The following is a 15,971-nucleotide window of genomic DNA, read 5'->3' on the forward strand; positions in this document are numbered from 1 at the left end:
CAGGCCAGTCACTCCGGAGCTGCAGCCCTGACCCGCAGCCCCTCTCTCCAAAGTCAGGACGGGGTTGCCCGTTTTGGCCTCTCCCCTCTCGGCGTTGTGGCTATGCCTTCGTTTCTCTCCCTGCTGGTGTGTTGCTGCTGCTGCTGCTGCTGCTGCTGCTACCGCTGCCGCTGCCGCTGCTGCTGCTGCTGCTGCTGGTTGGTGGTCGGTGGTCGGTGGTCAGAGGTCGGTGGTTGGTGGCTGGTGGCGGTGGTGATTGATGGTGAAGCTCTCACTAACTTGGCTCTCTCTTTCTCCCTGCCTTGGGGCCTCCTCTCCTGGACAGCCCGCTCCTCCGTCGTTAACCCTTCGTTGTCCTGTGGGATAGAGTTTGAGGCGGCTGCCCTCCCCCCACCCCCGAGGCCCCCGCACCAGGCGGTGGGGAGGGCCCCCCTCCGTTGTCGTGGTGCGTTGTTCTCTTCCCCCCACACTCCATGCCCTCTCTCCTCTCTGCAGGCTCGGTTGGCCCATTTGCAGTGCTGATGTCTCTCTCTCTCTCTCTGTCTGTCTCTTGTCTGTCTGTCTCTCTCCTCCTCCTCTCTCTCTGTCTCTCTTCCTTTTATCTGTTTTTGTTTTCCTTCTCCTCCCCCTCCCCATGTGTGGTCTGCTCTCCCCTCCTCCCGGCACTGCCTGGCACTCCTCCGGCCCGGCCGCCCGGGCTTCAGTGGCACCCTCCTGGCAGGCGCCAAAGTGGCTGCCGCGGCGGGGCTGGCGCTGGAACGGGAAGGCCGGCCAGGGGAGAAGCAGGTGCCGCCTCCGCCACTGCCCGCAGAGGACGCCATGAGGAGCAGCGTGTCTGCCCACAGCGAGCCCAGCAATGGGAAGGCGGGGAGAGGCCGATGGCACACGGTGCAGAGCCACCTCGCCATGGGGAAGCTCAGCCGGTCCACGTGAGTGAGAGCGCACCGCGGCCGGAGCGAGCGGACGAGCTTGGCGCCTGTCCACGCGCCGGGGTGGACGTGGTGGCGTGAGGGGCACCCGGCTCTTGGGTCATTCCATCCTCAGCCGTGGGGCTATCCCATTGTCGATCACGACCAGGCCCTTCCATCCTTAACCACCCGAGGCGCACACCCACTCCGTCCCATTTCAGCACCCGGCCGCTGCCCCTTTCTTCCTGTGCTCATCAGACATTGGTCTCTCTCTTTGCCAGTTCATCCCATTTCTGGCCTTAGGGCAGCCTCATCCCAGCCCTTGGAGGCCACCATTTCAGCCTTTGGCTCATTTGGTTCTGGGTTCTGGCCTGTTGGCCTCCTCCATTGGCCCATCCCATCTCCGCTGGCTAGGCTGTCCCATTCTCTGCCATTGTTCGACCCCATATCCACTAGCATCCAAGCCTTCTCACTCGAGGCCATCCTATTCTTCCCTCAGTGGTTGAAGCATTCCATTCTCTGCCATTGGGTTAACTCCATTAGCTTGTCCCCATTCTTGATTGTAACATCATGCTGTCTGCTAGCAAAGCCTGCCTAAGATCAGCAGCTGTGCTGTCCCTCTTGGTTGGTTCATTCTCATCTTAACTGTTCCCATTGGCTGTCTCAGTCTTGGTCAGTGAGCTGTCCTTCTGTTCAATTGGAATTATTCCGTTCTTGGTGGTCTCCGTTTTCCCTTTGTTGGCATTCAGACTCCCTCAGGCTCCACCTAAGTGGACAGTCCTGATATCACTCATAGAAGAGTTGTCCACTTCTTGACTGCAGACCGCTCACGGTTGCCAGACAGGCCGTCCCCTCTCAGCTGCACTCCCTGGTGGATGAGAAAGCCTTACTTTTAACAGACGGGACCTTCCAATCCTCAGCAATCGGACTGTTCCCATTCAAAGCAGTTGAGTGTACCATTCTCAGCTGTTAGGATGGAAGTTCCATTTTCAACTTGTGGAATGGTCTCATTCTTCACAGGTGGGAAAGCCTCCCTCTCGGTAGCTGGAGATGCCTCTCTCCCCAGGTCTTAACAGTTGGGCTGCCCCCTTCTCAGCCCTTTAGCCTTCCTATAGCACTCAAACCAGCAGTGGGGAGCATCTCACTCTCCTGAGACACTCTGCTCCACCACCCATAGTTTTTGTCTACTACTTTTGTCCCTTCTTAGGCAAAGGACTGAGCCACAAGTGAGTTTGCTCATTGGACCAAGCAACAGGCTGTTTTTTTCCCCTTGATGTCTCCCTGTAGACTGGCCAAGAGGAAGCTAAAAACCTGAACCGGCCCCCATCTCCTGCCCTCTCAGATTCAGGCAGCCTGAGCTACCTGCCAGCCCCGGCCCAGCTCTCCAGGAGATCAACTCCGGCCTGGTGATTTGCAATTTCCCCAGCCCAGCCTGGATGCTCTCCACTGGCTCGGGGCCTAGAAGTACCAATTTTAGTCTCCTGTGACGGAGAGGTTGTAAATTGGACTAATTTAGGATGTGATAGGAAACCCAAAATGAGGTCAGTGAGGAGGAGGAGGAGGAGGAGAAGCTGTAGTGTCAGGCCTCTGTCCTGCCCCAGGGAACTGCCGGACCTACCTGGCCTGGCACTGTGCCTTCTATTACCACTGGCTGGAGAGCTGAGTGCCATGTCCAAACTGGCACCAGCCTGTTGCTTACAGCCCCTGGGTCCCCAAGGGCAGCAGGCTCTCTGCTGAGACTGTGTTTGGCTTTCTTCTCTCTCATTCTCTTTCTTTTCTTTTATTCTTGTTTTCTCTCTCTCTCTCTCTCTCTCTCTCTCTCTCTCTCTCTCTCTCTCTCTCTCGCCCAGAGGGGCAGCTTAACCATTGCCTTCCAGCATTAGTACTTGGCCCAGATTGGGGGTGGAAGGGGGAAGGTGGAGCCGTGGCAGCTGGCTGGTGACTGGGGGGTCCCTTAGGGCCCTTGCCGGGGAAGGGCTTCCCTTGGGCAGGTCTGAGCTCTGTGGGGTTGTCTCTAGCTCCACTCTTAGCTCAGGGATGTTAACACTGAAGAAAAGACTAAGGGACCAAAGGATTCAAAAACTTCCTGGACAGACTCTCATACTCAGGGGGATCAGGAAGCAGGAGGTTCTGTTCTCAGAGAAATCCATGATGTGGGATGGCAGAGCTGGGAGGCCCCTTAGAATGTGGGATGTCATAGAATATCAGACCAGAACCACAGAACATAGAACATTAGAGCTGAGAAGGAGCCCAGAAAGTCAGAGCTGGAAGGGATGTGGAGAATATACAGGAAGACCTTTAGAATGTAGAAGTTCAGAGCTAGGCTAACATATGGAATGTACTAGAACTGCATGGAACCCCTGAAGTTACCTAGTCCAATCCCTTCAATCAAAGAGGTGGAAACAGACCCAGGGAGATGAAGAACCTTGACCTAGGTCCCAGGGTTAAGACACTCATCTGTCAACTGTCTAACCTTTCCCAAGACCCTGCCAAGGGGGTGGGATCTCTCAGGGCCCTGAAAGTGTCCAGAGGTCCTGGGGAGCCTTCCTGCGCCCTACAAGGGAGTACCACCTCCCTCCACACATGCTCCTTCCTCACTGGGGCTTCTCCCTGCCTCCTTTCTCACCAATGATGGTAACAAGACAGTCTCTGGGAGCTGGCTGGATTCAGGGCCTCCAGGATGGAGGAGAGTGGGCAGGGGGCCCCTTGGAAGGGCCAGGCCCTTAGTGACTTCACTTGCCTCTGTAATGGGGGTGATCCCTGTTACGCCCCCCACACACAGAGCATATGGTAGTATAACCTAAGCGTATAGCATATGCCCAGTATATCGTATAGCTAAAGTTCACCTGATTTGGGGTGACTCTGGCACTGATCATTTCCCCTGAGGGACTTCATTGTCTTCATCTGTAAACTGAGGCAACTGCATGAGATGCTGTCCCCAAGGTCTCTTGAAGCTCTAACAAAAATCCAGCCCTAGGCTTAGAATCACCAAAACCTAGGTTGAAACTTTGCGACCAGGCATGTGTCTCTGCTTCCCCCTCTGTGAAATGGGGAGATTGGACTAAGTTGGTCTCTAGGGTCCTTCCCAGAGCTAAGCTTAATTCTCTGGCCCCTTTCCTTCATCAAAAATGAGGGAAAATGGGGAGGTATCTCCTGACTGTTTCAGTGAGTTACCAGCCCCCATAGGGCAGAGGGAGACGGCCTCCCTCTCAGGGAGCCAGGTAGAGTGTTCTGGGATCTGAGGTAGGAGGTCAGTTCCAGAGCTCAGAATGGGCCTGAATCCAGACTGGCCCATGACCCAGGAGGCTTGGCCAAGACCCTGGGCTAGAAGCTTCCTCGTAAAGGATGCAGTGTCCCACAGTAGAAGAGGAGCTGTCACCAAAGAGTCCCCCATGCCCCTGACTCCCTGTGTTATCTTGAGCAAGTGTCCAGACCTCAGTTTCCTCTTTATGTAAAATGAGCAGGTGGGACTGGTTATTGAAGGTTCTTTCCCACTGTGCTCCTATAAGAAATATAGAAATTGCAGGTTGCCACCCTCACCCAGAGTTCAGTCCCCTTTGGACCTGTATTAGGAACATCACATCAGTCTTTCCATCCCAGGGAGTGGCTAAGGGCTACATACCCCACTAGCAGGGTCTCTCAGTGTGCCAGGCATTAGCAGGGCGCCCCAGAGGACCCACCTTCACCACACAGCTGCCGAGGCATCCCCATTAGCCAAGGAAGGAGGTGGCCCAGGCAGCAGCTCTTGCCAGGGAAGCTGGAGCTGGGGCTAGGAAGGGGGCCTGCCTGGGGGGAGGGAAGGGGGGTCAGCCTGGGGGGAGGGGTGGGGGATTGGTCTTGGAGGTGCAGCGTTGCAGTAGCCACCTGGCCGGCGTGGCAGTGAACTGGCATGGAGGCCCCAGAGGTCCAGCGGAGCGCCCTGCCCGGGGCCTCCTGGTCGAGACCCTCGCCTTTTTTCTCCTCCACTTTGATCCCTTTATCTGCTTCTCCTTTTTCTCCTCTCCTCCTCCTCCTCTGCCGCTGCCGGCCCCAAGTTTTGAGGACTCCACCTTGTCCACGGCCACTACCCTAGAGTATATCCCCAGCTCGGCGGGGGACCCGAAATGCCAGCGACCCCGCACCCTGCTGCGGCAGCAGAGTCTCCAGCAGCCGCTGAGTCAGCACCAGAGGGGCCGGCAGCCCAGCCAGCCTACTACCAGCCAGAGCTTGGGGCAGCTCCAGGCCCACACAAGCTCGGCCCCGGCTGCCACCAACCCCCGAGCTCAAGGCCGGGGCCAGGCCCGCCAGGGCACTGCGGCCGGTTCCAAGTACCGGGCGGCAGCTGGGGGCCGCAGCCGCACCAACCCAGGCAGCTGGGACCACGTTGTGGGGCAGATTCGAAACCGAGGCTTGGACATGAAGTCCTTCTTGTAAGTCCTTCTTACAGCCTGCGCCCCACCCGCCATGCTCCCAAATCTCACCTCCTCCCACTTCCCATCCATCCTCCTTCCCCCAATGCCATAGCCTCTGACCAGCTCCCCTCCCCTTTTCCTCTTCTCTTCCTCTCCTCTCCAGTCCCTTGAGAGAGGCTGACACCTGGACTCAGCTGTTTCCCACCTTCAGGTTTAGGGTGGTCCAGCTCTCAAGCCCTAGATGGGCGTTTTCTTCAGTGGAAGGATTCTGGTTGCCCTTCCCTGCCTTCTCTCAACCTGGACTCTGTGCCTGATGGCCTCAGTCCTCTCTCAGCCATTCCCAGGTCCCCAGGAGTGGATGGAGAACCTGAGAAATCTGGCCTAAGACCCAGAAACCCCCCACCCCGACCCATGCCCTCCTGGCCTCCCTTGATCTCTGCCCTCAGTCTCCTCCTGGCTCATCTGTGTCCCACTGTGGCTCCTACTCTCCTTTCCCCACACAGTCCCATTACTAAAGGCTCCCTTTCTCTTGCCCTGGTCCTTTTCCACCTCCTCTGCATCCCTCTTCTTCCCTTCTTCTTTGTACCTTCTTCCCCCTCTCATCTGCCCCTCCTTTTCTCAGTCTCAGCAGCCCTGCCCCCATCACTTTCCTGTCTGAGCTCTGTCTCCTGGTAACCCAAGCCCATCTCTGCTTCCTCCTCCTATTCCTTCTCTCTAACCTGTCCCCTTTCCCTTGTCCCTGTTATCCCCTTATATCCTTTTCTCTTCCTCTCTGAGCTCCCTCTTCCCCAGCCCATCTCATCTCCTTTCCTGTTTCCCTGAGACTCACCTACCTGTCTGACTATGGGCAAGGCCTGCCTCCCTTGGTACCTACCCTCACTCCCTTCCCTTAGGAAGATCGAGACTCCCCAAAGTCTAGAACACTCTCCTTTCAGAGGAGAGGTCGGGACAGTAGCAGCTGTCTGGCCACATGCTACCCTCATTATAAGCTGCTGGGCCTCCTCCCATCTTCCTCTGTTCTTCTTGAGGGGCATGTCTCACAGAGCCCCATTCCAGGTAAGAGGCTCTTTGTGTGTCTTGAGCTCAGGGTGGAGGGACAGAGCCTTGCTTGCAGCACCCCCTGGCCTCTTGCCTCAAATTGCTGACTTTCTCTGCCCTGGTGCAAACATTCCTTCTCCAGAATCTCATTCTGGGGACCAAGCAAGAGAAGTCAACCCAGTCAAGAAGAAGGGCAACTATACTCAAGGGACTTCAAGATAGCCTCATTACTTGGGGGACTCAAACCTTTACGGTGGAGGACGTAGGCACTCCCAAGCTGCCTGACCCCCTACCTCCAGGTGGACTACTGAGACTATCTTTCCATGGCAAAGGAAGAGGGCAGTGGCTTGCTCCAGCTTCCTGGGAATGGAAGAATCAGACACAAGGCCTTGGTGCCCAGGGAAGGTGCCCACTGTCTCAGAAAAGGACACCAACATATGCGTATAGAGTGGTCCTGCCTCAGGGGCCTCATACCGCCTGTTTCTTCATGCCCAGAAGCTAGGGTGGGACTTCATTCCTAAGTCAGTTTCCCAACAAGCTGAGTTGAAGCCTTTGGTTCCATGTCTTGTACTACTGGAAAAAGGACAACCCCAAGCTGCTCCCAAAGGTAGAGATTGCATCATCCCAAGATCTTCCAAGGGCACCACCAAATCCAACCAACCAGGGACAAGATGCCCAACCGGACAAGGGGTAAAGAGAAACTGCTGATGCCCAATGGGAAGATTTGGAGGCAGATGATATGCAGTGCCAACATAAAGGTCCACCCCCCTCAAAGTTTGGAGTCATGGATTAGGCTGTTATGAGAGTCAATCATATCGTATTATGAGGACCTCACCCCCAAGCTCTCTGGTTGTCCTATCAGCAGAGCTCCCTGGGAACTGTCCTAGCTAGCTGCTGGTGGGGAGCAAGAAAGCAGGATCAAAGGGTAAAGAGAAGAGCCAACTTAATTCCATTCAGTAAACACTGGTTCAATTTCTGCCACGTGCCAGCATCTGGGAATACTAAATCAAAAATGGAAACAGTGCCTGCCCTCAGAGAACTTCCGTTCATTCATGAGGCTCCCACACCATGCTCTGCCCCCTGAAAACCCTGACATTTGGACATTCTTCCTTCAACGCCAGAATATCCCAGCCCCAGTGGGTGCCGTTTATTCCCCCTCACCAATCTCCGGCTATTCAGAGCATCGACACCCAACAGGATCGCCTTCCACGGAGTTCATTTTGAGAAGAGGCTGAGAACTCTGGTGGTCAAGGCAGGCTTGGAAGTGTGACTGTGCAGGGCAGGGCAGGGCTGCTTTCGGTTACTCTGCTCTTGGAGATTCAGTGATTCTGAACCATATTCTCACTACCTTTCCACGCTAGACTCTAGTCCACAACACGCGTCGGCTGCCCTAAATTACCACTAGGAACACCCAGCGCCTGTGAATCCATATTGTCTTAAAAATGCCCTTTCTCCAATTTTCATCTCATTATGAAGCCAAGTCTAGCACTCACCCCCCCGCAAGCTCCCCAACAGCCATCCTCCAGCTCCCAACCAACCCCTCAAACCTAGTTATAGCTGCCACCCCCATGTCCCTACTCAGATGCTTTGAAGGCCCCAGCATATCATCCATGAAAACATGACTCCATTCACCAGTGAAGGTCACAACCCCTCTGGGTCCTCTTATGCTCCAATTTCCTCTGGGCTCAAAAGCTAAGCCATGAGCTGCTCAGCCTCCTTCGGCTCCAGGGTCAGTCCGCCAGCAAATCTTCATTGAGGATCTGTTTTGTGACTTCACTCCCCACCTCCCTGCTATCCTCACCAACCCACAGCTCTTTATTCCCTTCCCTCCCCCTCATCACATCATGGCAAAAAGCCCTGACTTGAAATGAAAGACCAGAGTTCCAGCCTCATCTTTGCCACTTTCCAGCTTTGGGATTGTGAGTGAGAACCTCCCCTCTCTGAACCTGTATCTCCTCATCTGTAAAATGGGGATACAGTCCTTGTACACACTCTAGTCACTGACCCTTCCCAGACCCGATGGTCCTCAATGCCTAACCTTCAGAGGCAGTGTGGTTGGGGGGTAGGGAAGTGCTTGGAAACAAAAGATCTGGGGTCCAATCTTAATTCTTAATCTAAGCCACAGTTTCTTCATCTTTAAAATGAGAGGGTCAGATGAGATGACCTCTATTCCATGGCTCCTTCCAGTTCTAAATCTATGATATTACCCTTAATACTTACCTCCCAAGTTCATTGTGAACACAAGCAAGGTCATGTAGGCAAAACCATTTTGCAAATCTTAAAATCCAAAGCCAGTTATCACTATTGTTGTTAATGAAAGAAATGGTGGCCTTGGAATCAAGAGACCTGGGGTTTGGACCCTGGCTGTGTGATTGTTGGCAAATCACATGAGCTCCCTGACCCTCAGTTTCTTCATCTATAAAATGTCTCTAAGAGCTCTAGCTGCTTACCTCATGAAGTTGTTATAACCCTTAGGATGGCATAAATACTTGAGTTACTCTTATCATTATGACCTGGCTCAGAAGCTTCTTAATTTGACCAAAGCTTAATAGAGGAAGATTAGTGTTAGCTGATTGGATCACAGACCTAATGAGATTCAGTCAATCCATAGACAAACTTTATGCCTACTCTGTGCTAGGTGCTATGCTTAGTGCTGAGAACAGAAAGATAAATGAAATTGTCCCTGCCTTTGACAAGCTTATAATCTATGTGGAGGATGAATTATCTGACCTCTGAGATCCCATCTATGGTTTGCCCATCTCTTCCCAGCACCCTTCCCTTTCCATAGGGACATTGGTGGTTCTTTACTCTAGCAAAATGGCAGAACCAACGTCCTCCAACATGGGCTGCTTTACTTTCATTCAAAAAACATTTATTAAGCATTTGGTATGTTGAGGGCCTTGTCCTGAATGCCATAGGACATGTAAAGTTTTTATCTTATTTTTTTCAAAGTTTTTATAAGAAATAGTCCTTGCCCCACAAGCTCTTCCAGTCTCACAAGTAGACAAAACCCCAGAACAGATGTATATCCCATTACCTGACAAGATCATTCATTAGAGACATCCAAGTAAAGCATGAAGTCCAGCACCAAATTTTCCCCTCCCTTTCCCTCAATTCTGGAAAAAAAGAAGGAATTTCATCCACAATATCCTGGCTCCTGGAAGTTGCAGCATTCAGGCCTGGGGAAGGTTGGCGCTTATGGAGAAGAGGCATTTGGGGTTCACAGAGAGCCAAAAGAGCATCAGAAAATGCATTAACAGGGGGAGAAACGTGGTGGTGTTTTGTTTCCGGAAGCCGGAAGGAATTTTACAAATTTGACAAAAAGGGCAAAGAACAAAGGGGACGAGATTTCTGGGCAGGCAAGAGTGTAGAGGGAAAGTTATTTCCCCAAAGTTAGTGAAAATGTCAGATAAATTGGCTGGCCTTGTCTGTAAGGCAGGGACCAACCCCTTTGGGTCAGCACCCTACTTTCTCCATTGTCAAACCTGTCACCCCTAAGGCTGTAGGCATCAATCTTCACCCCTTCTGGTCCTTTTCAGATCTTTTCCACCACCTTCTCCTTTAAGAAATAAGTATTTTTTTTAAAAATAATGTTTTCATTTTTAATTATTTTTGTTTTGAATTTTAAAATTTTTCTTTTTCCCATTTCATGTAAAAACAATTTTTAGGGGTGGCTAGGTGGCTCAGTGAATAGAGCACCGGCCCTGGAGTCAGGAGGAACTAAGTTCAAATCTGGCCTCAGACACTTAACACTTACTAGCTGTATGACCTTGGGCAAGTCATTTAACCCCAATTGCCCCTCCAAAAAGCAAAAAAAAAAAAAATTTAAAAATCCCCCAACAATTTTTAGCTTTCGTTTTTTTAAAATTTTGAGTTCCAAATTCTCTCCCTTCCTACTCCCTCCTTAAGAAAGCAAGCAATTTGCTACCAATTATATATGTACAATCATGCAAAATATAAGAAATAAGTACTCTTATCACCACACTGCAGCTACGTGTAGCATTTTGTACTACTCAAAGTGCTTCAGGGGCCTAATTTTTGGTGGTAGTAATACACATTTCTTTGAGGGGGATTCTTAATCTTTTATTAGGTCACAGATCTTTTGGGCAGCGGCCTTCTTATGATCATGTTTTAAAATGTATAAAACAAAATACATAGGATGAACAAAGAAACCCAATTATATTCAAATTAGCACAGCTCCTGGCACACAATAAACACTTAATAAATGCTTGTCTACTTGGAAATATTGTTATCAAAATATTTTTTAAAAAACAGCTTCACAGACTCTTAGGTCAAGTAAAGAAATCCTGCTCTGAGGTTTACAAAATGCTTTAAACCCCTCTTTGAAGTATTAAGTACAAGTGACCACCTCCCCATTTTATGGATAAGAAACCGGTTCGTGTCTTGATCATACAAAGTTGGAGCTGGGATTTGAACCTGGGTCTTCTGACTCCAGGACCAATGCCCTCTCCACTCTACTAGTCTCCCTTCTCCAGCACATTCTCATGCCCACCAGGCCCACCTTCTGAGACATCTCCCCACTTTCCCTTTTGCTCATTGCCCTTTTAGACTCCCACCATCTCTCACCTTCTCAGAAGACCAACAAGGCTGGCTGTCTTCCACAAAGCAAACCTAGCCAATTCTTCTGCTGTTAGGCAGGAGGAAGGTGTAGCTGGCTACTGCTGCTAGCTTTCCCCTGTGGGCTCCTTGGCCAGCATCAGATCAGCCTTCTAGATACCTCAACATCACCTCGGAGCTCTCTCTTCTTCCAATAGCTTTGTATCCCCTTCCTAGTTTTTGTTCATACCTTCCCTCAGAAATATCCTGCATCATTCATTGGACTGATCCATCCTCTTGTCTACACTGATGCCCTGAGTGAAGCACTGGTTTTTCCCACTTTACTGAATCCATTACAACTTTCATCCTCTCCAAGTCTCCCTCACAGCGCAAGACCTTCATGGACCATGTTTTAGTGAAAGGTCCCTGGAGTAGCATTAAAGCACTCCCCACTACCCTCAGATTCTTCTTCAACTCAGCTCCCTCTCAGGGAGAAATCTTCGAATGGTATATTGCTAGAAAAGATTTCTTGTCTGCTTCGGAGGGACCCCAAGATCTCGAGGATCTAACGCCAGAGGCATTTGGATGATCCTGATCCAGGGAAGCTCCTTATCTCAGAGGCTCTTGAGTCTCTGGGGAAGGAAGAAGAGAAAAAGAGGGAGCATCAATTTAACACCAAGTCTGTCCTCTAATCCAGCCCAAACTACTCAGAGATGGCTCAGCAAAACATCCCTCCTTCATCTCCCAATGATCTGGAGGGCCTGTATCTTGTCTGCTTGCCCTCTGAGGCTACATTCATGATATCATAATGCCCAGAATGAAAGAGGTAATTAGATTATCAAAATGAAACAAAAAACTAGATACATAAATGGTCATAAAATATCAGTAAGAACATGCTACCTTCCAGAGTGAAATTCTAGTCAATTCAGTTGGATTCAGCAAGTGATCAAATTGGTCAGTTGGCAAACCTAAGTGTTGATGATTCACCTGCATGATGCCCCAGACAGCACATCTGGAGCGCTGTGTTCTGATCTTGGTGCCATTTCTTAGGAGAGACATTAAAACAAATGAATGAATACATAGGAGGGTGACCAGGATTTTGAGGACATTGGAGCCCATGTTATTCGAGGATGGAATGAAGAAACTGGAAATGCTAAGCCCAGAAAGGAAAAGATGTGATCTCTCTGTCATCAAGTATCCAAAGGGCTATTCCATGGAAGAATTGGACTGATTCTTCATGATCCCCAAGGCCAAAGCTAGGAGCAGTGAGGAGAAAACACTATGGTGGTTTCAGGGGAAAAATGTTGGAGCTGGAGTCCCAAGTCCTGAGTTTGATTCCTGAATCTGCCCATTACTACTTGAGTAATGCTGGGCAAGCTGTTCCACCTTTAAAATGAAGGGGTTGGATACCATAGCCTCCAAGGGCCCTCTAGCTTTAAATATGATCTGAAGGAAGTTAGAGGCCAAACTCAGCCTAATTCCTAACAATCAAAATTGTCCAAAAGTGGAAAGTCCCGCCCTCCTCACTGGAGTCCTGTAAAGGAGCTAGATGACCATGTGTTAGGTATGTCCAAATTGGTGATTCCAGTCTGGGACCAGGCTGGACCAGATGCCCTCTTGGGTCCCTTTCACTTTTGAGATTCAGGTCACTGGAGGGTAGTAACCTATGATCTGAGCCAGGTCTTTCAGGGTCTGTAATCCTCCCCAGCTAGGGGGGCATTTTCCTGAATGGAAACCCAGAACAAGGCCCAGAGACCAGAATCATTCCCAAGCCTGTCCCTATGGTCCCCTGGTCCCCGAGGTTCCCACCAGGTACTCCCAAGAGCCTTCTACTGAACCTTCTTCCTCCCTCTCCAACCCTCTCTCCCAGATGGCAGCTTTTGCCCCTTGCCCCAGGAAAATGAGCTTTGGGTCTGGGCCATGGACACCTCCTCTCCTCTCCCTCCCATTCTCTCCTTCTACGGCTGTTGACAATGCTGGATGTTTTTTCTTTTTCCTCCAAAGTTGGTTTCTTATGCTTTTTTCCTCTCTCTTTTCTCTCCCTTCTCTCCTTCCTCCCCCCTCGTCTCTCGCTCGCCGCCTCTGGGGCCTCCTCGACTCGCTGGCTGGCTGGCTGGCTGGCCGGCTGCCCACCCTGGGCAGGGAAGGCCGGATGGTGGTGCTATCCTTGGTCTTAGGGCTCTCGGAACAGGATGACTTTGCCGATATCCCTGACCTGCAAAACCCAGGAACTCAACAGAGCCAGAGCGCTCAGGGGGACAAGAGGTATGAGCAAAGGCGAGGCCCCTCCGGCCACAGCAGGAGGAGGAGGCGCAGAGAGGGTCCCCCAGCCCCAGCCTGGCCCCGGGCTGGAGGAAGAGGAGGAAGAGGCCCCACCCAAGGGGGTCTCTCACTGTCAGCTCTGGGGAATGCCTTTCCCCTCCCCCACCCCAGGCGGATGCCTTTCCATCTCATCACCATCTTGGTGATGCTCTCTCAGGCCTGAGGTCACTCAGACCATCCTGGGACCAATCTGGATCATGCCTGCTCCCCCAGGCTCCCCCTGCCTCTCACTTCTCTGTGAAGGGGGCAACCCCCAGCTCTGCCCCTTTCCATCTCCCTGTCCAGCTCCCTCCCGCTGCCTACATCTTCCATCTCTGCCTGCCACTCCTTGGAAATCCCTGTTTCTCTGGTGGTTGGTGGGTAGGGAGATGTTAGGGATGTGTCAGGCATGTGAGCCTGAACTCCCTCATCCCCCACCCCAACCTCCTTCTGGCCTCTGGGGTTCCCTGAGCTCAGGAGAACACCAAGGTAGGACCAAAAGTCTAGAAGATGAAGCTACATTCAGTTGGGATCCAAGGGCAGTGGGTGGGGAAAAGGGAAGGGTCACTGGTAGCTGGTGGGGAGAGATGGCAGAACCCTAGACCCCACAGCTCAGTCCGGCTCCAGGCCCCAGGTCAGGATGAGGCCAAGGCAGGGCTTATGGAAAGAGGCCAGGGCCATGCCAAGAGGGTGGGCAGTATAGCCATAGGCAGAGGCTAAGTACAGAGGAGCCCCCAGGGACCCTGTGGAAAGCAATCCAAGGAGCAGCTGGGGCCCAGCACCTTTGGGGGACAGGGTCTGGGAGAAAGGAAGAGCCAGCTGCAGGAGTGAAATCAAGGCTACCCAGGCCAAACCAGGCCTGAGGCCCAGAGCTGCCCAGTGCCCCCTAAGCCTGGCACTGGCCTCCCCTGCCCAGGCTTCCAGGCCACTCCCTGGCTTGCTCCTGGGCCCCACTTTCTGCCAGAGGAGGGGAGATGGACACAAGGCCCAGCGCAAAGGTCATGGAAGTCAGCATTAGGTGCCAGCCCTTATCGAAAATCTGACCGTTCACCACGTCTTCCCCAGTCAACCTTTTCCATTCAAGTCAGTAGACATGTAGTGATGGGGAGGGGAACAAGTCCTCCTCGTGTGCCAGGCCCCTGCCTGTGGCTTGGGCATACAAAGCACATCTGCAGCAGTCCCTGCCCTCAGTGAGCTCATTTTCTACTAGGAAAATGTCATGTGCCCTTGCCATCTCTGGGCCTCAGTTTCCTTCTCTGTCAAATAAGGGAGTCAGGCTCCATAATCATTGAGGTCCCTTCCAACAAGTCTGATAACCAGGGCCCTGAGCGTGGGGATGGGCACCTCGGCTAAACCCTAGAGAGAGCTGCAGGGCCCTGGGCTGTGAGCTTGTCACATCTGGTATGCCAAGCAGGGGGCGATGGGGGCTGTGTTTCCCAAGGAGACCTTGAAGCTTAGGAAGAGGTCCTGGGGGATAGGAAGGGACTGTGTGACCTTGTGGGGGGAGGAGGGAGAGAGGGGGACCTTGTTCACGGCCAGGCCCGGGGCTCCTGATCCCTCGAGCAGGGATGCTGATTCTTCTGGCCCCCTGGTTCCTCCTGGAAATGAGCTGTGTCACTGGCTGCCCAGCCAGACCTGGTGGCTGGCTGCATGTCTGGGGTGAGCAGAGTCAGAGCTTGGGTGGAGGGAGGGAGAGGGGAGTCACTGATTTTCTTTGGTTTGTGGCATGCCTTGGTACCATTCCAGCATGTCCAGTAAGACGCCAGGATTCCGGCCCCCTCATGCCCATGGGCATTCCATTGGGTGCCATCTACACCCTGCCACCTCCATGGCCCCCTCCAGAGATGCCACATTGTCCTTTCCGGATAGAGCCTTGAAACTGGGAGGCGGGAGAGCCCAAAGGGCAGGGAGGGGAGAGAGGTGATAGAGAAGGCTGGACCCTTCTGGGGAGCGGCAAAAAACAAGGTGTGAAGCGTGAGGGAGCAGATGTAGCTGGAAACAAGATTTCACATTACCCATGTGCTAATTAGCTGGCACCATTTTCACCCACAGCCTATTTTTACCTTCTTGTTACTTGGCTTTCATACCATCCTTGAACGCATCTCATCTGATCCTTACATCAGCTTGGCCCCTGTCCTTTCCACCAGACACTGGGAAAGGTGGGTGGTGAGGTCAGAGCCTGCCACCTCTTGGAGGGCCTCCAGGATTCCCTCCCATTCTAAATCTGAGATCCTAGGAGGATTCCCCTGTTCCATCCTCCTCCATCCCATTTCTCCCATCCTGGCTAGTGTGACCCCCACCTTCCTCTGCTGGGCATTCATCCCTGCTCCTGCCCTTGGGACAGTCCCAAGGGGTGAACTGGAGGATATTAAGAATTTTCTTCCTGTCAGAGCTCCCACTGGCCCGCCTATCTATCCACACTGCCTCAAAGGCCCCCGACATGGATAACAGCTCCTTGTTTCCGTCTGTCCTCACAGACCCCAAGTTACGCCTTTAGATGTAACAGGGAAGGCTGGATCCTGAGCTCAGGGGGTGTCAGCCCCCCAGAGGAAGCACTACTGAGGTGGGGTGGGCACTCCAGGCACTAGTCATGGGTGGGGTGGGCAGAGAACTCAACCTTTCATTGTAGGAGAAGAGGCAGACACAGTGAGATCAGGTCTCAGAGGGTGACAGATGCTTTTTGACACCAGGGATGGTAACTGGGGGGTCTCAAACCCTCTTCCTCTCTGTTCATGCCCCTTTAATCGACAGCCCTAAGAGGCAAGATGGCAGGCTG

The 15,971-nt window shown here is 52.4% G+C and overlaps 1 protein-coding gene across 1 annotated transcript in view; it reads left to right on the top strand.

Annotated features, from left to right (window-relative positions):
• SYT7 (synaptotagmin 7) overlaps positions 1–15,971 on the top strand; it is an 88,627-nt gene that overhangs the window by 48,713 nt on the left and 23,943 nt on the right. Inside the window, exons 5-7 of the mRNA XM_069108568.1 lie at positions 705–929; positions 4,943–5,317; positions 13,037–13,159. Of these exons, the coding sequence (XP_068964669.1) occupies positions 705–929; positions 4,943–5,317; positions 13,037–13,159 (723 nt within the window). The remainder of the gene's footprint in view (positions 1–704; positions 930–4,942; positions 5,318–13,036; positions 13,160–15,971) is intronic.

This window comes from Petaurus breviceps, unplaced genomic scaffold, assembly GCF_028583685.1.
Source record: "Petaurus breviceps papuanus isolate PSGF00001 unplaced genomic scaffold, PetGlider_PUasm1.0 90397, whole genome shotgun sequence".
Classification (NCBI taxonomy): domain Eukaryota; kingdom Metazoa; phylum Chordata; class Mammalia; order Diprotodontia; family Petauridae; genus Petaurus; species Petaurus breviceps.